Source organism: Coregonus lavaretus, assembly GCF_964263955.1.
Source record: "Coregonus lavaretus genome assembly, chromosome: 8".
NCBI classification, from domain to species: domain Eukaryota; kingdom Metazoa; phylum Chordata; class Actinopteri; order Salmoniformes; family Salmonidae; genus Coregonus; species Coregonus lavaretus.
Genome location: NC_139995.1, coordinates 38,792,055 through 38,818,336, shown reverse-complemented (window position 1 = coordinate 38,818,336; position 26,282 = coordinate 38,792,055). Strand labels below are relative to the sequence as shown.

At 45.2% G+C, this 26,282-nt stretch overlaps 1 protein-coding gene across 12 annotated transcripts in view; it reads right to left on the bottom strand.

Annotated features, from left to right (window-relative positions):
- The window catches only part of LOC311134387 (CUGBP Elav-like family member 4), a gene marked incomplete at both ends in the record, with an annotated part of 143,531 nt that overhangs the window by 99,008 nt on the left and 18,241 nt on the right, over positions 1–26,282 (bottom strand). For all 12 annotated transcript variants that reach the window (XM_084168052.1, XM_084168056.1, XM_084168058.1 and 9 more), the window contains one exon: positions 1,239–1,321. In XM_084168052.1, coding sequence (XP_084024178.1) covers positions 1,239–1,321 — 83 coding nt within the window. The remainder of the gene's footprint in view (positions 1–1,238; positions 1,322–26,282) is intronic.

The window sequence follows — 26,282 nt, the reverse complement described above, 5'->3', positions numbered from 1 at the left end:
GCCATCTTCACCTCTATAAGGCTTCAGAGACTGCATCTCTCAGACTCGTCTGCTTCTTTAAGATTGGCTGCTCATACTAGGACTGTCCCAGAAAATTATACCTGTTTACATTCACAATGAGTCGACAAACCTGAGTAATCATCGGCGGATCCGATCAGGGATTGACTAATTAGCATTTCTTATTATACGATGGTGAATGGTAGTGACTTCAATTAAATGTAGTTGACAAACGCTGCGGGGGCTGATCTAGTCTAGTCGCTAAAGTTTTCAAACTGTATGGATCGCTTCATTAAAAAAGGGCCCTTTATTGCTAACATAGATGCTGTACCGGGTACAACACTCAATAAGACAAAAACATCCAACGCAAACACGTTCCATGTGAATGTTAAATCCCATCCTCGCTCAAGCCAAATATTTAATCGCTCTTATTTTTTGTGTGTGACTACGCCATTCCTGCTCTGTGGGAAGAAGGGAAGGGAGGATGAAATAAGAGAAAGAGTGAGGGATCCACAGCGGCAGAGGCAGCGCATGCCTCCTCTATTCCCCACTGCACGTCTATGATGTCATAATCACTCACATCAAAGGCTTTCTGCTCAACACGACGACTGTCAACCTCCCTGGAGGCGTCATTAAAAAACGAAGAGACCCAACCGAGCGAGCCCTGACAGAGACGCATCAAAACTCCTGCAAATCAACACACACAAACGCACACAGACACACGCGTGCACACATATGCATGCATGCATGCACACACACACATACACACAGCAGCTATAAATAGGCCGGCTCTGATGTGATGCTGTGTGGTTTCTCCTTGTGGGTTAGTGTGACTGTCAGAGGGAGAATGAAAGGGGAGGTGAGGGGGAGAAAGAGGGAGATTGAGGCATGGAGAGAAAGAAAGCGAACAAACGTGAAAGAGGATGTGTGTGGACGTGTGTGGTAGTGTGTACAGTAGGTCAACAGAAAGTTATGAAATAAATACAAATGTGTGGTACCTTTGAGAATAAACAACACTGCATGTGTGTGGTGGCTAGCTGCATGGGTGTCAAATTGGTTTGTCATTTGATATTGGTTTACCATGTATTCTCCTGGCTGTATGTGTAGGTGCTTGAGGAGACATACAGTACATACAGCAAATGGGCACCCTCTTCCCTATTTAGTGCACTAGCTCTTGTCAGAAGTAGTACACTATATAGGGAATAGGGTACGCAGCCTATGACACTGTGGTGGTAACTTACCCCTGGCAGGGTCTTCTGCTCGTGGAGAGCATTCTGAGCTTTCAGGGCCGACTCTCTGGTACAGTAGGTAAGGAAGGCACAGCCTGAGAGAGAAGGCAGATAGAGAGAGAGGGCAGAGAGAGAGAGGGCGGAGAGAGAGAGGGCGGAGAGAGAGAGGGCAGAGAGAGAGAGGCAGAGAGAGAGAGGGCAGAGAGAGAGGGCAGAGAGAGAGATGGCAGAGAGATGGCAGAGAAATGTTAGCATATTGGAACAAACACTGAGAGACAGCAACTGGAGGAGGAGACCATTCAAAACCATCAAAGAGAAAAGCCAAAACAACACAAACAGCAATCCCCTTGGTATGAGAGAGAGAGAGAGAGAGAGAGAGAGAGAGAGAGAGAGAGAGAGAGAGAGAGAGAGAGAGAGAGAGAGGAGAGAAGAGAGAGAGAGAGAGAGAGAGAGACGAGAGGAGAGAGAGAGAGAGAGAGAGAGAGAGAGAGAGAGAGGAGAGAGAGAGAGAGAGAGAGAGAGAGAGAGAGAGAGAGAGAGAGAGAGAGAGGAGAGAGACGAGAGAGAGAGAGAGAAGAGAGAGGACGAGAGAGAGGAGAGAGAGAGAGAGAGAGCTATACAGCAAGCCTGCAGCTAAATAACTATATTTCTGAAACCTCTGGGAATTTTGCCTGCGTGCATGCACAGATCTGTGTGTTCTTGCTTTAGAGACAACCTGAGAGTGTGAACACACACAACTGTTTTGTTTACGAAAGCCACTTACTATACAGTAATATGCAAAACAATTTACTTTCCCTGTTGCCACTTCTCGTATGGCAGAGATTCGTAAACACTTCCAAGCTAATCTAGCTACAGTAGCTACTTTCTCCCAAAACATGTCAAATCTGATGTGGCTCTGCCTCTCTCTCCCTGCCAGTCTAAGTCTGCAGTTATCCAGTTGTCCATCGGTGTGTGTCAGTCCTCACTTTGCTGTGACAAGGCAGACATTTCCCTGACAGCCTCTCTCTCCGCTCCATATGTTCCCACAATCCCTTGTTTCCTTAGCACCTGGCTGATGTGAGGGGGCTGCCAGAGAAATGCCAGAGACTCAGGAAAACGAGGAGATACCTCGGAAACATGTCACTCACACATGCCCCCTTGACAGGAAGCCTATGTAGCGCTGTCATAAGGCTGACATAGTGTCAGCTATGCCAACTAAGGGGAATCTTATTTAGAACTGTCCAACATTTGACTGTGAATGTTATTATGGAGACCCTCTATGAACAAGTATACGTAACACAAAAAACCATGGAATCATGTTCAGAGGAACATCCCTACTCATAGACCCCCAAAATATTGGTTACGCCACAAATAGCACCATATTCCCTATAAAGTGCACTACTATGGGCCCTGGTTAAATATTGGATGGACAGTCCTTACATCCATAGCTCTGTCTATGAATGTAAGAGTGGTTACATTTCTCCAGCCCCATCCATTTTTACATTTAGCAGCCACTCTTATCCAGAGAAACTTACAGGAGCAATTGGGGTTGAGTACCTTTCTCAAGGGCACATCGACAGATTTTTCACCTAGTCGGCTCAGGGATTCAAACCAGCGACATTTCAGTTATAGGCCCAACACTCTTATCCACTAGGCTACTTGCCATCTCTCAGCTTTTTATCGAAACAGGGGTGGGGAGTACACTTTGTTATTGTTTCAACTGCTGATTGCCACTTTAAGGCTGCCGGTATGGGTATGGTTGGAGGCATGTCCAATCCACAGGTGCCATCTTGAATTAGGCTGCAGGCCCATTATTTCAAGTATGTGTCTAAAAGTTTAAATGTTCTTAACGCGTTAGGGGTACACAGCAGCCCAAGCAGCTACGCAAAATGAGAGGCAACAAATCTGTGCAATTAGCTGTTCGATTTCCATACACTCATTTGTGTTGATACAGCCGTTTATCAAGTTTCAAGTATTTATTTTACACACACACACACACACACACACACACACACACAGACAGACAGACAGACAGACAGAGACACACACACACACACACACACACACACGTCAGGGCATGGACTCTAAAAGGTGTCAAAAGCGTTCTACAGGGATGCTGGCCCATGTTGACTCCAATGCTTCCCACAGTTGTGTCAAGTTGGCTGGTTGTCCTTTGGGTGGTGGACCATTCTTGATACACACGGGAAACTATTGAGGGTGAAAAACCCAGCAGTGTTGCTGTTCTTGACACAAACTGGTGCGCCTGGCACCTACTACCATACCCTGTTCAAAGTCACTTAAATGTCTTGTCTTGCCCATTCACCCTCTAAATGGCATATATACATAATCCATGTCTCAATTGTCTCAAGGCTTGAAAATCCTTCTTTAACATGTCTCCTCCCCTTCATCTACACTGATTGAAGTGGATTTAACAAGTGACATCAATAAGGGATCATAGCTTTCACCTGAATTCACCTGGTTAGTCTATGTCACGGAAAGAGCAGGTGTCCTTAATGTTTTGTATACTCAGTGTATGATGATTGTATGTATGTGAGTGTGTGTGCGTGTGTGTAGAGTCAGTATGAATGTGTGTGTGTGTGTTATGTGTGTGCGAGCAAATTAAGTGTGTGTGTGTGAGTGTGAGTGTGTGAGTGTGTAGAGTCCCGTGAGTGTACATAAAGTCAGTGGAAAAATAAAAATGAAATAAAAGGGTCAATGCAGAAAGTCCATGTAGCCATTTTGTTAGCTATTTAGCAGTCTTATGGCTTGGGGATAGAAGCTGTTCAGGAGTCTGTTCATGTCAGACTTGTTGCTCTGGTACCGCTTGCCGTGCAGAAGCAGAGAGAACAGTCTATGGCTTGGGTGGGTGGAGTCTTAAATTTATTTTCTGGCCTTCCTTTCACACTGCCTGGTATAGAGGTCCTGGATGGCAGGGAGCTCGGCCCCAGTTATGTACTGGGCTTTCCGCACCACCCTCTGTTGCGCCATGCGATCGAGGGAGGTGCAGTTGCCACATTAAGCAGTGCAGCAGCCAGTCAAGATGCTCTCAATGGTGTATAACTTTTTGAGGATTTCATGACCCATGCCAAATATTTTTAACCTCCTGAGGGGTTGAGTATGTGCTTGTGTGTGGAGTGGACCCTTTTAAGTCCTTAGTGATTTGGACACAGAGGAACTTGAAGCTCTCGACCCACTCCCCTACAGCCCCATCGATGTGGATGCAGGCGTGCTCGCCCCCACATTTTCTGTAGTCCATGATCAGCTCCTTGGTCTTACTGATGTTGAGGGAGAGGTTGTTGTCCTGGCACCACACTGCCAGGTCACTGTCACCACTCCCCCCCCCCCCCCCCCCCCGTAGGCTGTGTCATCGTCGCCGGTGATCAGGCCTACCACCGTTGTGTCATCAGCAAATTTGATGATGGTGTTGGAGTTGTGCGTGGCCATGCAGTCATGGGTGAACAGGGAGTATAGGAGGGGACTTAGCACACACCCATGTGGGGCTCCTGCGTTGGGGGTCAGCGTGGCAGAGGTGATGTTGCCTACCCTCACCACTTGGGGTCGGTCCAGCAGGAAGTCCAGGATCCAGTTGCAAAGGGAGGTGTTCAGTGCCAGGTTCCTAAGCTTGGTGACGAGCTTGCAGGGGACAATGGTGTTGAACGCTGAGCTGTAGTCAATGAACAGCATTCTCACAAAGGTACTTATCTAGGTGACTGAGGGCAGTGTGGAGTGCAATTGAGATTGCGTCGTCTATGGATCTGTTGGGGCGGTATGCAAATTGGATGGGATCTAGGGTGTCTGGGATGATGAAGTTAATATGTGCCATTGTTAGTGATCGTTGCAGGTAGCCTTAGAGTTCTTGGGAACAGGAATGATGGTTGTCAGATTGAGACATGGGGATTACAGACTAGGGCAAGGAGAGGTTGAAAATGACCATAAATATACCTGCCAGGAGTCTTTGACACCAAAAAACAACCTCCAGCCACCCAAGTCATAGACTGTTCTCTCTGCTACCACACGGCAAGCGGTACAAATATAGAATGTCCACATAGAAATACACACACATGATATTCACACCCTGACCAAACTACCTCGCGAATAACAGTCTCTCCAGGTCAGGGCGTGACAGTACCCCCCCCCCCCCCCCCCCCAAAGGTGCGTACTCTGGCCGCACCAACCTGACTCATTAGGGGAGGGTCCGGGTGGGCATTCAGCCTCGGAGGCGGATCCGGCTCCGGGCGTGACGACCTCTCCCTCTCTGCCTCCCCGTTGCGGACCTCGGCGCGATGCTTCCCCTCTCCTTCCTCCCACGATGCACCAAGCCCTGTCTGGACCCTGGTGTGGGAGACCCCAAACTTGGAGAGGGGCTGACGGCTGGGCCTGGATCAACAATCCTCCCGCGATGCACCAAGCCCTGTCTGGACCCTGGTGTGGGACGCCCCGACCCTGGAGAAGGGCTGACTTCTGGGTCTGGAGTGGAGCCGCTGACCGGAGCTGAACTGGACCCCAGTGGAGCGGACTGCTCTGGCGAATAACAGTCTCTCCAGGTCAGGGCGTGACACACTAACTCTTTTGACTCATCACATATGCTACTGCTAATGTTTATTATCTATATTTTTGCCTAGTCACTTTATCCCTACCTATATGTACATACAGTGCATTCGGAAAGTATTCAGACCCCTTGACCTTTTACACAGTTTGTTACGTTACAGCCTCATCAATCTACACACCCTCATCAATCTACACACAATAGCCCATAATGACAAAGCAAAAACAGGTTTTTAGACATTTTTGCTAATAAAAAAACAAACAAAAACTGTCATGTCACATTTACTTAAGTATTCAGACTCTTTACTCAGTACTTTGTTGAAGCACCTTTGGCAGTGATTACAGCATAGAGTCTTCTTGGGTATGACGCTACAAGCTTGGCACACCTGTATTTGAGGACTTTCTCGTATTCTTCACTGTAGATCCTCTCAAGCTCTGGCAGCTGCACAGCTATTTTCAGGTCTCTCCGGAGATGTCAGTTGTGTAAAGTAACGAAGTAGAAATACTTTGTTACTGTACTTAAGTCGTTTTTTGAGGGTATCTGTACTTTACTCTACTATTTATATTTCTGTCGACTTTTACTTTTACTTCACCACATAAAAAATATAGAAAGTATACCGTCATTGTAGGCCATCATTGTAAATAAGAATTTGTTCTTAACTGGCTCTGCAGCCCTGGCCTGTAAACAGTTGAGAGGATCGCACACCTTTGATGTGTTGGCAGGCGCCCTAAATCACATCCATTCTGAGTTTGAAATCTGGGGTAAGATTATGAGAACAACAACAGACAATGGCTCTAACTTCTTGAAAGCTTTCCAAGTTTTTGGAGAAGATGAAAATAACGAGGCAGTGGAAGCAGTGGGTGGTGAAGCAGCTCAGCCAGGACAGGAAGATGGTGAAGAGGAACAAGAGGAGAGTGAAGAAGTGGAGTTTGTTGATGTGGCAACGATCCTGAATGAAGATGATGGTTTTGAGTACCAGCTGCCGAAGTGCCAGCGCTGTGCTTGCCACCTACTCAACTTAGTATCTACAGTTGATTCCCTGAAAGCAACTTCCAGTGAGGCTTACAAAAAAGTGGCCCATTCAACATTTGGCAAGTGCCAAGCACTTTGGAACAAATGCGGAAGATCCACACTTGCAGCCGAAATGGTTGAAGCAGCTTGTGACCTCCAGCTGCTGCCCCCGAATGCTACAAGGTGGAACTCCTGGTTCATGGCTGTAGAAAGACTCCTGAGGCTCATCAAAGACAAAGGAGAGGTGGTCGTCAGAGTTCTCTGCACAGACTTCGAGGTTCCAATGTAAGTAAGGATGATGTATTATTTTGTCATAATTTAAGGTCTTTAATGTTGTCTAAATCTGTTGCAGTGTTTCCTGACCCTTTGCTTGGGGACAAATAACTGTTGTAGCCATACACTATCATTGATCGATTTAGTAAACTACTCATCCAGCCATTGATTACTGTAGTTAAATCAGGTGAAATGGTTAGTGGTCCCCTTTTTAGAGGGTTAGGAAACAGTATTATTAAAAAAAAAAAAATTCATAGGTTCAATCCAGCTGAACTCACCTTCCTCACAGAGTATGCTGCCACCATGAGCCCAGTTGCAAAGGCCATCAACATCCTGCAGGCTGAAACCAATGTCCAGATGGGGTGGCTACTTCCAACTATCAACCTGCTGATCACAAAACTTGACTGAATCAAGTTGTCCCTGAAGTACTGTAAGCCTCTGGTGGATGCGCTACAACTGGGACTGAAGAAGCGCTTCACCCACATGTTTCACAACCCTGAGCTGATCGCAGCTGCAATCCTTCTTCCCAAATTAAAAACAACGTGGACAAAGGATGAAGCCACCATCAGAATGGGTAAGACAACGTGGTTAATTAACAGTATTTTATTATTCATAAACACCTGTGTATAGTGTACATTTTGACACTTCATAGATTTGAGAACCACCCATTTAAACTACAATCCTGACTTTGTGGTTCAGTCCAATGTGTAGCCTACTTAGCCCTGTTACTTGGTTTATATAGATGGGGGATGGGGATGGATTAATGTAGGCTCATAACGGCATGATTTCTATTGTCATCTTCCTTGTATTTCAGGAATGGACTACATCAAGGACCACCTGGAAGAACCCTTGCTGCAGCTAGGTGATGGCACCAGTTCATCAGATGAGGAGGACTTCTTCTCTGCCATGAAGACGTCTCAAGCACAAGAAAGCTCCAAACAGCTGGACGGATACCTGGCCTGTTCAGCTGATCATATGGAGTTGCTCAAGTCCTTCCCGGCAGTCTGTAAGCTGTCTCTGAGGCTAAACACACCCTTACCTGCATCAGCTGCATGTGAAAGGCTGTTCAGCATTGCAGGACTTGTTTTCAGCCCCAGGAGAGCAAGGCTGGATTCCAGAAACTTTGAAAAACAGCTTTTACTGAAAATGAACTGTAAATTATTCAACTTCAAGTAATGACAGCTTAATGCTAGCAAGCCCAAGGACACAGCTGCCTTATGCGTTTTGTTAATTTATGTTTAAAATTCACAAGTTATAGGTGTCCTTGTTACAAAGGCATGACCTGACACACTGATTTCTAATACAGTTCTATCAGTGGTGATGTCCCCATATTCCTACAGTGAGGTTGCGTGCAGTTCTGTACATGTACTTTTGATAAGCTCATCAATTTTTTTTAAATGTATATTGTTGTCACACTCTGGCTCCGGGACTGTGTGTTAGAGCCAGGGTGTATTTCATTTGGTGGTGTTGGGTTGGGTGAGTTTCATTTGTTTGTTTTTTTGGTGATTGGTTAATGACTCCCAATCGGAGGTAACGAGTGTCAGCTGTCGGCTCGTTATCTCTGATTGGGAGCCATATATATTCTGTGTGTTTTTCTCCTTGTGTTTGTGGGTTTTTGTTTCCTTGTGCTATGTTCAGTCGGTGTCATAGAGAACTTCACGTATCGTCTTTTGTTGGTTTTTCGTGGTTGCTTTATATAAATAAAAGTCATCATGTTCACTCACAACGCTGCGCATTGGTCTCCTGTTGTAGACGATCGTGACAGAAAAACCCACCATCAAAGGACCAAGCAGCGTGTCCAGGAGCCGAGGGTCTGGACATGGGAAGAGCTTTTGGACGGTAAAGGGTCCTGGACGTGGGAAGAAATCCTGGATGGCATGGATCGCCGTCCATGGAGCGAGACAGAGGAGAGGCGACGGAGAGAGGAGCAACGGCGTCGGCAGAGCCAACGTCGGAAGGACGAGAGGCAACCCCAAGAAATTTTTTGGGGGGGGCACATGGCTTGGGCGACTGAGCAGCAGGAGGCTGCCACAAGGCAGAGTCAGAAGGCTGCCAGGTTAAGGGGGCTGACGGAGGCAGAGAAGGGACGGATTCAGGAGGCTACCAGGTCAAGGGGGCTATTGGCGAGTAGAAGGAGGGAAGTGTGTGTGGCACGGCGTGAAGGACTGATGTGTGTTGCCAGTCCGGTCCGGCCCGTTCCTGATCCTCGGTTGAAGCCAGTAGTGTGTGTTCCCCGTACGGTACGGCCTGTTCCGGCCCCTCGCACTAAGTGTACGGTGCGCGTCGCCAGCCCGGTTCGGCCTGATCCTGCCACCCGCACCAAGTGTACGGTGCGCGTCGCCAGCCCAGCCCGGCCTGTTCCGGTCCCTCGCACTAAGTGTACGGTGCGCGTCGCCAGCCCGGTTCGGCCTGTTCCTGCCATCCGCACCAAGTGTACGGTGCGCGTCGCCAGCCCAGCCCGGCCTGTTCCTACTCCACGCACCAGGGATACGGTGCGCTTCGCCAGCCCGGCCCGGCCTGTTCCGGCCACTCGCACCAGGGATACGGTGCGCGTCGCCAGCCCAGCTTGCCCTGTTCCGGCTCCCCGCACTAGGCGTTATGGGAGTCCCCAGGGTCCAGCATGCCCTGTTCCGACTCCCCGCACTAGACCTGAGATGCGTGTCCTCAGCCCGGTACCTCCAGTTCCGGCACCACGCATCAGGCCTACGGTGCGTCCCCAGGGTCCAGCATGCCCTGTTGCTTCTCCCCGCACTAGCCCTGAGATGCGTGTCCTCAGCCCGGTACCTCCTGTTCCGGCACCACGCACCAGGCCTACGATGCGCCTCAGACGGCCAGAGTCTGCCGTCTGCCCAACGGGGCCTGAACTGCCCGTCTGCCCAAAGCCTGCAAAGCCGCCCGTCTGCCATGAGCCATCAGAGCCGTCCGCCAGACCGGAGCCGCTAGAGCCTTCCGCCAGACAGGATCAGCCAGAGCCTTCCGCCAGACAGGATCAGCCAGAGCCTTCTGCCAGACAGGATCAGCCAGAGCCTTCTGCCAGACAGGATCAGCCAGAGCCTTCTGCCAGACAGGATCAGCCAGAGCCTTCCGCCAGACAGGATCAGCCAGATCCGTCAGTCGGCCATGAGCAGCCAGATCCGTCAGCCAGACATGAGCAGCCAGATCCGTCAGCCAGCCATGAGCAGCCAGATCCGTCAGCCAGCCATGAGCAGCCAGATCCGTCAGCCAGCCATGAGCCGTCCAGCCAGGATCCGCCAGAGCCGTCCAGCCGGGATCCGCCAGAGTCGTCCAGCCGGGATCCGCCAGAGCCGTCCAGCCGGGATCCGCCAGAGCCGTCCAGCAGGGATCCGCCAAAGCCGTCCAGCCAGGATCCGCCAGCCAGCCAGGATCCGCCAGAGCCAGCCAGCCAGGATCCGCCATTTAGTCATGTGCTGCCCCTTAGTCCGGTGCCGCCCCTTAACCCAGTGGGGTGTAGTTGGGGGGTGGTAATGTGTAGGAGGCTAATTAAGTGGGTAATGACTATGGTGGGGTGGGGATCACGACCAGCGCCAGAGCCGCCTCCGTGGAGTAACACCCACCCAGCCCTCCCCATTTTTGGGTTAGGCGCGGTCGGAGTCCGCGCCTTTGGGGGGGGGTACTGTCACACTCTGGCTCCGGGACTGTGTGTTAGAGCCAGGGTGTATTTCATTTGGTGGTGTTGGGTTGGGTGAGTTTCATTTGTTTGTTTTTTTGGTGATTGGTTAATGACTCCCAATCGGAGGTAACGAGTGTCAGCTGTCGGCTCGTTATCTCTGATTGGGAGCCATATATATTCTGTGTGTTTTTCTCCTTGTGTTTGTGGGTTTTTGTTTCCTTGTGCTATGTTCAGTCGGTGTCATAGAGAACTTCACGTATCGTCTTTTGTTGTTTTTTCGTGGTTGCTTTATATAAATAAAAGTCATCATGTTCACTCACAACGCTGCGCATTGGTCTCCTGTTGTAGACGATCGTGACAATTGTTCTATTATAGGATGTTTTTTCTAAAGCAAAGTGACTGATTGTAAGTGCTTACATTTACTGGCTATATTCCTTCATTATTAAGGCATAATTATATTTTGTCTGTAAGAGATGTATTTTGAAGTGTTGCCTATTTGAGAATCCACATTCTTTTTTTTAATCTGAGCTCTTCTTGGATCCGTAACACTGTTACCTTTCAGAAAAGGCTCTTGCGTTTCATACATTTTTACTTTTGATACTTAAGTACATTTACCATATGGCAATTTAATATCAGGTACTTTAAGACTTTTACTGAAGTAGTATTATTTTCCAGTAAAGTATCTTTACTTTTACTCAAGTACTGGTACTTTTTCCACCACTGCTTAATATAAGGAATTTGATGTATAACATTTACTTTTACTTTTTACTTTTACTCAAGTATGATGATTGAATACTTTTTCCACCACTGTACTTAAGTACATTTAAAAACAGATACTTTTTGACTTTTACTCAAGTAGTATTTTACTTGAAGTACCTTTTCCACCACTGAGAGATGTTATATCGGGTTCAAGTCCGGGCTCTGGCTGGGCCACTCAAGGACATTCAGAGACTTGTCCAGAAGACACTCCTATGTTGTCTTGGCTGTGTGCTTAGGGTCATTGTCCTGTTGGAAGGTGAACCTTCGCCCCAGTCTGAGGTCCTGAGCGCTCCGGAGTAGGTTTTCATTAAGGATCTCTCTGTACTTTGCTCCATTCATCTTTCCCTCGATCCTGACTAGTCTCCCAGTCCCTGCCGCTGAAAACCATCCACTCAGCATGATGCTGCCACCACCATGCTTCACCGTAGGGATGGTATTGGCGAGGTGATGAGCGGTGCCTGGTTTCCTCCAGACGTGACACTTGGCATTCAGGCCAAAGAGTTCAAAATTGGTTTCATCAGACCTTTCTCATGGTCTGAGAGTCCTTTAGGTGCCTTTTGGGAAACTCCAAGCGAGCTGTCATGTGCCTTTTACTGAGTGGCTTCCGTCTGGCCACTCTACCATAAAAGCCTGATTGGTGGAGTGCTGCTGAGATGGTTGTCCTTCTGGAAGGGTCTCCCATCTCCACAGAGGAACTCTGGAGCTCTGTCAGAGCGAACATTGGGTTCTTGGTCATATCCCGGACCAAGGCCCTTCTCCCCCGATTGCTCAGTTTGCCCAGAAGGCAATCTCTAGGAAGAGTCTTGGTGGTTCTAAACTTCTTCCATTTAAGATTGATGGGAATTTTGTCTCATAGCAAAGGGTCTGAATACTTATGTAAATAAAGTATTTCTGTTTTTTCTAAAAACCTGTTGTCACTTTATCATTATGGGGTATTCTGTGTAGATTGATGAGGGGGAAAAAATATTTAATCAATTTTAGAATAAGGCTGTAATGTAACAATGTGGAAAAAGTGAAGGTGTCTGAATACTTTCCGAATGGACTGTCTCTACCACAATTACCTCGTACCCCTGCACATCGACTCGGTACTGGTACCTCATGTATACAGTGCCTTGCAAAAGTATTCATCCCCCTTGGCGTTTTTCCTATTTTGTTGCATTACAACCTGTAATTTAAATAGATTTTTATTTGGATTTCATGTAATGGACATACACAAAATAGTCCAAATTGGTGAAGTGAAATTAAACAAATAACTTGTTTCAAAAATTCTAAAAAATACATAACGGAAAAGTGGTGCGTGCATATGTATTCATCCCCTTTGCTATGAAGCCCCTAAATGAGATCTGGTGCAACCAATTTCCTTCAGAAGTCACATAATTAGTTAAATAAAGTCCACCTGTGTGCAATCTAAGTGTTACATGATCTGTCACATGATCTCAGTATATACAGTAAGGGAAAAAAGTATTTGATCCCCTGCTGATTTTGTACGTTTGCCTACTGACAAAGACATGATCAGTCTATAATTTTAATGGTAGGTTTATTTGAACAGTGAGAGACAGAATAACAACAAAAAAATCCAGAAAAACGCATGTCAAAAATGTTATTAATTGATTTGCATTTTAATGAGGGAAATAAGTATTTGACCCCTCTGCAAAACATGACTTTGTACTTGGTGGCAAAACCCTTGTTGGAAATCACAGAGGTCAGACGTTTCTTGTAGTTGGCCACCAGGTTTGCACACATCTCAGGAGGGATTTTGTTCCACTCCTCATTGCAGATTTTCTCCAAGTCATTAAGGTTTCGAGGCTGACATTTGGCAACTCGAACCTTCAGCTCCCTCCACAGATTTTCTATGGGATTAAGGTCTGGAGACTGGCTAGGCCACTCCAGGACCTTAATGTGCTTCTTCTTGAGCCACTCCTTTGTTGCCTTGGCTGTGTGTTTTGGGTCATTGTCATGCTGGAATACCCATCCACGACCCATTTTCAATGCCCTGGCTGAGGGAAGGAGGTTCTCACCCAAAATTTGACGGTACATGGCCCTGTCCATCGTCCCTTTGATGCGGTGAAGTTGTCCTGTCCCCTTAGCAGAAAAACACCCCCAAAGCATAATGTTTCCACCTCCATGTTTGATGGTGGGGATGGTGTTCTTGGGGTCATAGGCAGCATTCCTCCTCCAAACACGGCGAGTTGAGTTGATGCCAAAGAGCTCGATTTTGGTCTCATCTGACCACAACACTTTCACCCAGTTCTCCTCTGAATCATTCAGATGTTCATTGGCAAACTTCAGACGGCCCTGTATATGTGCTTTCTTGAGCAGGGGGACCTTGCGGGCGCTGCAGGATTTCAGTCCTTCACGGTGTAGTGTGTTACCAATTGTTTTCTTTCTTGGTCCCAGCTGCCTTGAGATCATTGACAAGATCCTCCCGTGTAGTTCTGGGCTGATTCCTCACCGTTCTCATGATCATTGCAACTCCACGAGGTGAGATCTTGCATGGAGCACCAGGCCGAGGGAGATTGACAGTTCTTTTGTGTTTCTTCCATTTGCGAATAATCGCACCAACTGTTGTCACCTTCTCACCAAGCTGCTTGGCGACAGTCTTGTAGCCCATTCCAGCCTTGTGTAGGTCTACAATCGTGTCCCTGACATCCTTGGAGAGCTCTTTGGTCTTGGCCATGGTGGAGAGTTTGGAATCTGATTGATCGATTGCTTCTGTGGACAAGTGTCTTTTATACAGGTAACAGGCTGAGATTAGAAGCACTCCCTTTAAGAGTGTGCTCCTAATCTCAACTCGTTACCTGTATAAAAGGCACCTGGGAGCCAGAAATCTTTCTGATTGAGAGGGGGTCAAATACTTATTTCCCTCATTAAAATGCAAATCAATTTATAACATTTTTGACATGTATTTTTCTGGATTTTACATTACATTTACATTTTAGTCATTTAGCAGACGCTCTTAACCAGAGTGACTTACAGGAGCAATTAGGGTTAAGTGCCTTGCTCAAGGGCACATTAACATCATTTAGCAGACGCTCTTAGCCAGAGCGACTCACAAATTGGTGCGTTCACCCTATAGCCAGTGGGATAACCACTTTACAATTTGGGGGGGGGGGGGGGGTTAGAAGGAATACTTTAGCCTATCCCAGGTATTCCTTAAAGAGGTGGGGTTTCAAATGTCTCCGGAAGGTGGTGAGTGACTCCGCTGTCCTGGCGTCGTGAGGGAGCTTGTTCCACCATTGTTGTTATTCTGTCTCTCACTGTTCAAATAAACCTACCATTAAAATTATAGACTGATCATGTCTTTGTCAGTGGGCAAACTTACAAAATCAGCAGGGGATCAAATACTTTTTTCCCTCACTGTATACACCTGTTCTGAACGGCCCCAGAGTCTGCAACACCACTAATCGAGGGGCACCACCAAGCAAGCAGCACCATGAAGACCAAGGAGCTCTCCAAACAGGTCAGGGACAAAGTTCTGGAGAAGTACAGATCAGGGCTGGGTTATAAAAAAATATCTGAAACTTTGAACATCCCACAGAGCACCATTAAATCCATTATTTAAAAATGGAAAGAATATGGCACCACAACAAACCTGCCAAGAGAGGGCCACCCACCAAAACTCTCGGACCAGGCAAGGAGGGCATTAATCAGAGAGGCAACAAAGAGACCAAAGATAACCCTGAATGAGCTGCAAAGCTCTACAGTGGAGATTGGAGTATCTGTCCATAGGACCACTTTAAGCCGTACACTCCACAGAGCTGGGCTTTATGGAAGAATGGCCAGAAAAAAGCCATTGCTTAAAGAAAAAAAATAAGCAAACACGTTTGGTGTTCACCAAAAGGCATGTTGGAGACTCCCCAAACATATGGAAGAAGGTACTCTAGTCAGATGAGACTAAAATTGAGCTTTTTGGCCATCAAGGAAAACGCTATGTCTGGCGCAAACCCAACACCTCTCATCACCTTGAGAACACCATCCCCACAGTGAAGCATGGTGGTGGCAGCATCATGCTGTGGGGATGTTATTCATTGGCAGGGACTGGGAAACTGGTCAGAATTGAAGGAATGATGAATGGCGCTAAATAGAGGGAAATTCTTGAGGGAAACCTGTTTCAGTCTTCCAGAGATTTGAGACTGGGACGGAGGTTCACCTTCCAGCAGGACAATGACCCTAAGCATACTGCTAAAGCAACACTCGAGTGGTTTAAGCAGAAACATTTAAATGTCATGGAATGGCCTAGTCAAAGCCCAGACCTCAATCCAATTGAGAATCTGTGGTATGACTTAAAGATTGCTGTACACCAGCGGAACCCATCCAACTTGAAGGAGCTGGAGAAAAAATCCCAGTGGCTAGATGTGCCAAGCTTATAGAGACATACCCCAAGAGACTTGCAGCTGTAATTGCTGCAAAAGGTGGCTCTACAAAGGGAGGGGGGGGTAAATAGTGGGGGGGGTGAATAGTTATGCACGCTCAAGTTCTTTTTTTTTGGTGTTAATCTTGTTTGTTTCACACCAAAAAATATTTTGCATCTTCAAAGTGGTAGGCATGTTGTGTAAATCAAATGATACAAACCCCCCAAAAATAAATTTTTTATTCCAGGTTGTAAGGCAACAAAATAGGAAAAATGCCAATGGGGGGTGAATACTTTCTCAAGCCAGTGTATAGCCATGTTGTCTCTTTATGTATTTATTCCTTGTGTTATTATTTTTCTATCATTTCTCTTTTTTTTCTCTACATTGTTGAGAAGGGCCCATAAGTAAGCATTTCACTGAGTCTACACCTGTTGTTTACGAAACCTGTGACAAATAAATTGATGATTTGATTTGATTTCTGAGCATGCTCTGAGAACGCGTACAGGAATACTCGTCCTTGTGAGTGTTGACCGGATTAAAAACCTTATTCAAGTCCTCTGGGTCGGCGGGGGCCCTCATGCACTGCTCTGTGTTATTTTTGTCAAAGTGCATAAAATGCATTGAGTTCATCTGGTAGAGAGACATCGTTGGGCAGATCCAAGCTGTGTCTTTCTTATTAATCCGTAATGGACTGTAGCCCCTGCCACATGCTGCGGGCATCGGAGCCTGTGTAATAGGATTCCACCTTGTTCGTATATTGTCCTTTTGCTTGTTTGAGGGCTCTGCAGAGGTCTTAGTGGGACTTCTTGTACTTGTTCCTGTTCTCAGCCATAGCCTTGGAGTTGGCTGCGATAGTCCTTTGTGCGGAAGCCCTGTTCTTTAGCTTAGCGCCAATCTCAGTGTTAATCCAGGGCGTTTGATTGGTGAGCAGTGAACCTTCACTGTAGGGACAATGTCGGTGATGCATTTCTTAATGAACCTAACGATTCAGAGGACCATTTCTCTACGGAGCGTGTCACAGGTACTTCCTGTTTGAGCTTTTGCTTGTAGACAGGAAGCAGGAGTATAGAGTCATGATCTGATTTGCCGAAGGGGATGAGGCAGGGCCTTGAATGCTTGCTTAAGTATAGAGTAACAATGTTCTTAATTCCCCCTAGTGCCGAAAGAGACGTGTTGATGGAAGTTGGGCATCACGTGTCTTAATAACGTGGCATTAAAATCACTGACAACCAGAATAGCAGCCTCCGGGTGCATGATTTCCTGCTTGTTTATAGCCTAGTACAGTTTGTTAAGTGCCATCTTGCTGTTTTTCTTGTCCTGAGGTAGAATATATACAGCAGTCACGATAACGGCTAAAAACTCTCTCGGGAGGTAGAAGGGTCAGCATTTGACCATCAGGTATTCCAAGACAGGTGAAGAATAGGTAGAGACTTCCACTGTGCTAGAGTCAGCACACCATTTGCTGTTGACGAAGAGGCATATCCCTCCCCCTCTCGATTTCCCTGAATCCAATGTCCTCTCCACTCGGTGAATGGAGAATCCATCGAGTTGGATAGCAATGGGGGTATCTTGTCCACCCATGGCATACTGGTAGTAGCAATGGATAGGCAGTCATATTGTGTTGCCTTGCATTGTTTTACAATGCCTCAAATTCAAATCAACAAAAGTGTAGAGAGGGGAAGGACAGAGATGTTGAATTAGAGAGAAAATAAGAGAGAGTGAGAGAGAGGGAGTGATAAGGGCATTCAAAGGAAAAGGAGAAAGTGGGGGTGGAGAAGGGAGAAGAAAGTGGTGAAGAGAAAGAGGCTAAGCGAGAGAGGGAGTAGAGATAAAGAGGGGGACGAGAGAGCGAGAGGTAGAGAAAGGTAGAGAGAGAGAGGGAGCGAAGATAAGATCACCTAGCTTCTGTGAACACCATCCCCCTGTGTCCTACACTCGCCTCTTATCTCAACCACTGCAGACACCCTAAAGAGGACACACACCCACCGAGAGAGAAAGAAAGAAAAATAGAAAGACAGAAGGGAGTACAAGAGAAAGAGTGAGACAATGGAAACAGGGACTGAAAGACACAATGTCTAAAAAGTACAAAAGACAGGTTGGAAAGACACCACTACTCTTTCAATTACATGCATTGTCATCATCTTACCAGTGATTATTTGAGAAACAGCTGTCGGTGATAATAATGTTTACTGCCAAGTGGACAAACTCTCTTCTCTTTTGTTACAAGAGATTCCGTTTTCAAGATGTCAAACTGAAGATTTATTGGCATCAATTAAGCCAGTCCCTCTGTCATAGAGTCTACTTTACCCAGTCATAATTATGACTTAAAAGATGTGAGATCATGAGACTTGCTATTATCATTCATGCTTTTGTCATTTATGGCTCCCTCTACTAAAAAGTGTTACCATCAGTTCTCATCCCAATGTTTTTGTCCTGATTATCTTTTGTCCATTTATTCTAGGATCACAAAATTGGAAATAAAAAGCTGTAGCTCAATGCTCTTTAAACTATTAGAACATTTCAGCTAGAGCCTTAAGAGTAAATTGCATGAAATAACTCTATACACCCTTGCACATAAGGAACTCTGAAAGAAAATCATTGCCTTGAAACTTTATTCAGTCAGTCAATAGAAATCTCCCGATCTCTCACCTCTGTTTTGTTAGCACCTATCTGGACCTGAAAGGCATGCCCAAGGACAGCCTTTTCTCCATACACAAAATACGTTTTCACTTCAGTTTATAGATTGATTTTATGACATTAAAACCTGATGAGATTACTACTATGTGAGGTCTCAGTTCTCTGTGTGTTGTACTACTAAAGCCTTTATGACGCCAATTACTATAGCAAAATACTTCATGGCAAATTAATGAATGAATGGACCATGTTATTCTATAATGTATGCAATAGCAACACAGTCACTTGTTGGAAGGCTAACAAACCAACCAAATCATTTCTTGCCATGTATCCCTTTAAGGCAGATCAGCAATCCCTTGGCTCAGTGTGTACTAAGGCTGTGTCCATATATTATTCCAACTCTTCCTAAAGTCACCTTTCTTTCAAGACCACTGGCAGGTGAATGGACTTGATAGGTTTCCACCATAACACTTTCAGATCTTTGCTCATTGAGGAAAGAAGATGAGGAAGGGGGGTTATCTTATACTGTCGGGACACAGTCAATGTCCACCCCCATATCATCTTCAAATATGCATTTGGATGCAGTAAACCCTTCATGAAATAAAAATGCTATATGAGCTGGGAGCAGAGTATGCCTTAATAATAAGCCTTAATAATTCAGGAGCTGTTTCAGAGACCAATGAATGCTCGTTTTGAGTGCCCACATTATAAAAGTGACAGAATGCATTCATAATGAGGTGTAATACCCCAGACCCCTTTACCATACCGATCCTCCAGCGCTTACACAAGGTACAAAATAAACCTTGAAAAACGAGAGCGAGCGAGAGAGAGAGAGAGAGAGAGAGAGAGAGAGAGAGAGAGAGAGAGAGAGAGAGAGAGAGAACATTGAAACAGCATGTCACTGTGTGTGGATTGTGGAAGTCAGTGAGTGCACCACATCTCTCCCTGCATGCTGCTTCCCGAGTGGGCCGACTCCAAGCGTGCATCTGAAATGGAACCCTATTCCCTAGGTCTATATCGGCACTGCTCAAAAGTAATGTACTATTTGGGAATAGGGTGCCTAAGCTCTAGTTAAATGATTGGCAAAGGAGGGAAAAGGGCCGGCTCTAATGTGTTGCATGTGAAGGATTTACTGGAGAGCAGAGCCACTGAATCAATGGAGTAGAAAATGCATCATTAGGACAGTGTTGTTGTCGTCGTCCCCCTCTCTACGCGCTCCCGAGAGGGATGGGGACTACACACACACACACACACACACACACACACATACTGGCACGCACACACACAGAAACAGACACATACCAGCATTTACTGTATACTGTATACATACACACATGCATACAGGCACACTTTGATGAGTTCTCAATGTCACTGGTCAGTAGTTTATATTATTCTCTCATTCATACCTATTCCCCACTGTCATTATGTTTCGTAAATATGTGTCTGATTATTTTAAATAGTGGAGTCTACTAATTCTCAAACAGTAAACTACCTTCACAAAAACATAGGCCCCTCGTGTACTAATGTGCAGGTTGTTGCTCCAAAGGTAATTTGACTTCTGCTTTGTGCAAATAAATATTTAAGTAATATTTCAACCTAGTTGTGTAGCGTAATCCTTTCCATCTCACAGTTCTTTCACATTAACAATCGAGAAGAAATCAAACCAAAAAAATAGTAATTTGTCAAAAACAGGAGCAGGGGTCTGAGTCTGACACACAGAGGCAGGGGTCTGAGTCTGACATTCAGTAGCAGGGGTCTGAGTCTGACATTCAGGAGCAGGGGTCTGAGTCTGACATTCAGGAGCAGGGGTCTGAGTCTGACATTCAGTAGCAGGGGTCTGAGTCTGACATTCAGGAGCAGGGGTCTGAGTCTGACATTCAGTAGCAGGGGTCTGAGTCTGACATTCAGTAGCAGGGGTCTGAGTCTGACATTCAGGAGCAGGGGTCTGAGTCTGACATTCAGTTGCAGGGGTCTGAGTCTGACATTCAGTAGCAGGGGCAGGGACGGCTTGTTCAATAGGGCGATATGGGCGACGCACTGCCAAACGGGAAAAGGAAGGGATTTTTTTTCTAATCAATTATATCACGGCAACAGCAGTTATCAGTGTTCACGTCTGATCTGCCAGCCACTAAATGTCAAATCAGGCTAAAGTCGTGCTTCAAATGGCCCCGCCCGTTTTTTGGGCGATTTCAGTCAGGTTGAAAATCGCCCAGAAGTCTCTCATAGCCTGTCATGTAAAATCTATTTTTTTCACATTTCAAAGCTTTCAATACATTCTCTATGGGTGTCTGTGGGCATGCACTTACGCGCTTTCGTCATACGTGACGTAACGTTGAACGTAACTAAGACAATGCGGCTAGCAGCGTCTATGTTGCGACCTGCAGTGTGGCGTTATTTTATGTTTTTAATTTGTAGACTTAGTTTACAAACATTCTGCAAACATTCTGCTTTGGACTGATCTTCTGTTTTGGACTGATCTTGTTGATCGTGTACATACCCGCTACGAACGGACTAAATAATGAAAACGCTGCTGGCAGCGGAATCCCAATACAGCTGGGAGACTTGGCTGGATGACAGAGTCCCGGACAGAGAGGTGGAGCCGGCCGGCTTCACCCTGGTCAGAGCGGACCACGATCCTGGTAAGAGAGCGACTCTGTACCCCGACATTGAACTGCTTTCTGTGTCATTGAACCTTACTATTGTTGATAAAACAAGTTTACTGGAGAACGGAGACCAAGTAGAGACTTTTGGACAAGGTGGATAATTGTATAATATAAGGCAGTTTATTCAGAGGTAAAGATATCTGGAATCGCGTGCACGGACCCGTTCGTCAAACTCGTAGGGAGTTTATCAGAAGAGCCCCTAAACATTGTGTGCTGACATTTTATACAATAAAATGAAGTAGGTTGAATCTAGTAGTTCTGATCTTCTGATTGGTCCTGATGAGTTGGGCGAGGTCACCTCCAGGCTAGTGTCACTGTTGCATTGGCTCTGAGTCGGGTTCTCTGTCTTCAGATGTTCAGCCTAAGAGAAGAGGATTTGTGTGTGTGTGTGTGTGTTTGTTATCAGTGTGTGTGTGTGTGTGTGTGTGTGTGTGTGTGTGTTTGTTATCAGTGATGATGTGTGTGTGTGTGTGTGTGTGTTTATCAGTGATGATGTGTGTGTGTGTGTGTGTGTGTGTGTGTGTGTGTGTGTGTGTGTGTGTGTGTGTGTGTGTGTGTGTGGTGTGTGTGTGTGTGTGTGTCCTCAGGGCAAGAACTCGTGAGTTGGAAGAACTGAGAGACCTATGGCGTGGGTGTTATCCTTAGCCACCTGCTGACAAGGCTGACAAGATAGGACTCTTGTTCATTGTATTGAATACAAAGGCCCAACACAAAATGGGTCATGCACAAGATTTTAGTCAGACCAAGCTATAACATTATATATTTACTACGACAGTACATTCAACCAAAAGCTAATATAACAAAGGCATCAGAGATTATTTATAATCTGTCACAGAAACTGGAATCCATCTCCCCAGATCAGTCAATAAATGCTTCTGGTATTGACTTATATGCTGCCCCTGTCTTCATGTTGTTGCTGGACATATCTTTTTTAAAATGTGTGTAGGTCACCTAAATCATCAGAAAAATTGCCCCTCCTGAGAATTATTTCAGGAGCCGCCACTGAGCAGGGGTCTGAGTCTGACATTCAGGAGCAGGGGTCTGAGTCTGACATTCAGGAGCAGGGGTCTGAGTCTGACATTCAGGAGCAGGGGTCTGAGTCTGACATTCAGTTGCAGGGGTCTGAGTCTGACATTCAGTAGCAGGGGTCTGAGTCTGACACACAGGAGCAGGGGTCTGAGTCTGACACACAGGAGCAGGGGTCTGAGTCTGACACACAGTTGCAGGGGTCTGAGTCTGACATTCAGTAGCAGGGGTCTGAGTCTGACACACAGGGGCAGGGGTCTGAGTCTGACATTCAGGGGTTGGTCTGCCCTCCCATTACAACACTTACAGACCTAAACACCACCATTAATATTCCTCTCCTCTCTTCTCTCGTTCCTGCTTTCCTGCCCTATTATTCCGCCTCGGCAGAGAGACGACACGTCCTGTCCTATCCCGTCCTCCACCGGGGAGACGAGACGAGAGGACATTCCAAACAGGGGTGACTCGGGGAGGACTCGGGGGGTGGAGAGGGAACATGGATCATTACACTTCCTGTTGCGACTCGGGGAGGGAAGAAAACGACGCTACTCCTGGGCCGATTGATTCTGGAGAGTTAATTTGCTTTATTAGCCAAGATGTTGGCCCGCGAGGGGCTCCTGTTCTACACCCGGAGGCCCCCCTTACCCCTCCACTACCCTCTCCCTCCCTCCACCCCTCCAATCTAATTCCTGCGAAAAAGAAACCCTGCGTAATTGTTTTCCCTCCATCTTCCGTGTCATTGTCAGATGGGTCCTGCGGGATTATTAGCAACCCCAGGTCCCTCAATAATTCATCCTAAACTATTTATACACAGATGGAGAGTCCTCTAATGTCTCCCCCAGTGAGCATATCTAGCGTTCAGACAGAGAGAGAGGGGGAGAGAAGGGGGAGGGAGAGAAAGAGAGAAAAACAAGCGATACAGTGAGGTGAGAGATTGAAAGAGTGAGAGAAAGGGAGACTAGGGGGCAGACTGAGAAAGAGAGGGATGGGGAGAGGCAGTGAGAGACGGAGGCACAGAGGAGTGTGTGTGTGTGTGTAGAGAGAGAAAGAGCGAGAGACAGAGAGAGAAAAGCTTCTTTTTTTTGGAAGAGGCACAATGACCCTGTTTCATGGTGTGCTTTCAGTTTCAAGGTGAAGCCGCTCACTCTCCCCCGCTTTGCCAAAGTGAACAAAAGCACCATCCGGGGAATAGCAGCCTCCCCCACACAACCCTCATTAATGGCTTTTAATTAATCTGGCCCCTTTTTTTTCCTCCATTTAACACAATTAAGATGTTTGCAAAGCTAACATGGAGCGCCAATCGCTAAAGGAAGGGCACATGAAAGACACACAAGGATTTTCATATTTTCCATATACACCATGCAAACACAGTTATCCCCCCTCTGTATTATGTCAATGAATAAGATCAACAAACACACCACTGACTCATTCCACCATTCCTTCATAAACACATTATGATACGATAACATAATAAATTAGCATATTAGCATTTGACAAATAAGCAGCTTTTGTCATCCTAAATAGAAAGTGTTGAGGTTTGAGAAAAAGTATTTCTAACTTGTTTTGAACTGCCTAGCTGTCAGACCTGGGAAAACTATAATTTGAACTAGCCTTGGTGGAAATAACTATTTTTCCTGGGGAACAAATAGTTACTTTGGAGGTAACTACAACTATCTGAAGATCCCAAAGAAGGACTACTTTGCAAAATACATTAGTGTTTTTTCATCCAAAATGATTGCTTATGGATACCATGTGTGTGTGTAAAATATTACTGCTGTCAGATTTTTTATTCATTGATTTTTAAAGTGTATTAAAATGTTGTTGTTTTTTGGAAAAATGCTATATATCCAGTGTTTAGCTCAAGTTGAAGTTTTGTGTCCTGTATATTTGACTGTGATATGGGGTTGTCTCACCTAGCTATCTTAATATGAAGGCACTAACTGTCGCTCTGGATAAGAGAATCTGCTAAATTACTAAAATGTCAAACGTAAATGTTTTACACACAGATCTCATATTACTGTACTGATTCATTTTTTGGTGCTATTTGTCACATTTGACCATGTAAAACCAAGCAGTACTACCTATTTATCTGAGAGTGAGGTGGATATACTGTACATGTATAGTGTTTTGCAAAAAAACATGATTATTTGTCTCTCTGAAATGAAACCATCAAGTGATAGATTTCAAACAAATACATCTGTCATTGAACAGCCCCATTTCATGATTAGATGGTGAAAAAACACACTGATCTATTTCATAAGTTCTTAATAATAAAAGCTAATTTACCAACACTTCTGAAAATGAATGTATAGCATTTTGGAACTCTTCATTTGATCTACACAATACATTTTTATCCGAACATTTTGTAAATGTCCATTTTCTTATCCATTGCCCCATGTGTACATAATCAAGTCAAACCAATCAACCAATTATATTTTGTACAGATAAGTATAAATAAGTTGTGACACTCAACTACTGTATGACACTGAAAAGGTAGAAAGCTGCAATTCATTTTATGATACCTGAAAATACAGCAGCGTATTTCAAATCCATTTGCAAACATTGCAAACAGCAAGTTAGATGCTTAGCAAAAGCAACTTCCAACCTCTTTGTCGATATGGGGGTAAGTGTTCTTGTTTCAAACACACACTATACCATCTTTAAAGGGATTGTTTACTCAGAATACAAACAAACATGATTTTCAACCAAGGCAGTTGTGGGATATTTAGTTTCCTTTCAACAATTAATAGCCATATTTTGTTACTGTTAGCATTCTCAGTAACACTTTCCATTAAACTGTTATTGTGCCTGTGTAATAAAACTGTAATTACTTTTGGAGCAACATTTTATTAGCGTGGTGTTACATAATACTTTGGTAATGCATTTCAATTGCATAGCAATGAGCTGAGAGTTTTTGTAACTACCGTACACAAGAGGAATAGTGACTGTTCCTTATTCCACTTATGTAATAACTCAATTATAAAGCAATTTCCAAAGTCCTATGTAACAACAATATTGCCATTGTAATAATCATACTACACATGTATAAGAACTTGATGTCAAGTGTTACTGTATTACCTTGTCTCACTCATTATGAACAAATATTTGTCAATACATTTTTATGCTGCAAAAGTGGTCTACTCTAAGGTTGAAGTGATTCCATTTCCCTCATGTATTTAATTTGAGGCTATATTAATATTCATATCTAAGAGCCCTCCAAACCATGTTCTTATGATCATATATTTAGACTAATTCAACAAAATCTTCATCAAATATTTGGCAGCCATCCCCAAACTTTGGGAGGGGGGGGGGGGGGGGGTTTCAAATAACTTGCATATATTCAAATACCTTTTTTTTTTTAGGTTTTCTGAGAGGTATTCAACATACTTTCAAATATTATTTGATTTTCTTTTAATTGAAACTATATAAACTATATTTGACTATCTTGAGTATTTGAAAAGTTGGAATTTACAAATAAACCACAAAATACAACTACTTTCTGCCCAAGTCTGCTAGTCGTAGATACATGGGTTCTCCTCCCACCCTGCCTCGGTGGAGAGACATTCTGTTGTCGTCCCGCTAATGAGGCCTTTGGCACAGGCAGTCGATTTTCAAAGTCCTTTTATCGGCTCTTGAGCTACAGATAATTATAAATATTTAGCCATTTGGCAGATGCTTTTATCCGGCTCACTTAGAAGGATGCAACTCCCTCTTGGACAAATTGGGACATTGAAATGCAGATTGGAATCACATAGTTTTTACATTTCGCATTGGAGGCAAATGTGGGTGGAAGAATGGAACTCTGCTAAATGGATTGGTTGGATGATCAAAACACTGGCCAACAGGTGTCTGATCCTTGCTGTACCATAGAACATTAACGTACATGTACAGCATGACATGCACATAGATCGCATTTAATGTAATGGTATCGTGCAAAGTAATATTAAATCTGAACCTTATTTCACTTTGATGTAAATGGAGGTCCGTTTTGCAATTTTTATCCTAAGTATCGCCAGCAGGTCTCAGTCAGACCAGTACTGAGTGGCAACTGGCAACCTCTGTCGAGAATTAGTAGGACTATGCCCTGCCCAGAGGGACCATTGTGTCATTTAATGTAAATGATTGCTTAGAGTCTAGAAACCCACAAGTGGTGCAAGGGAGAGACCTCAGAAGCCATGAAATAAT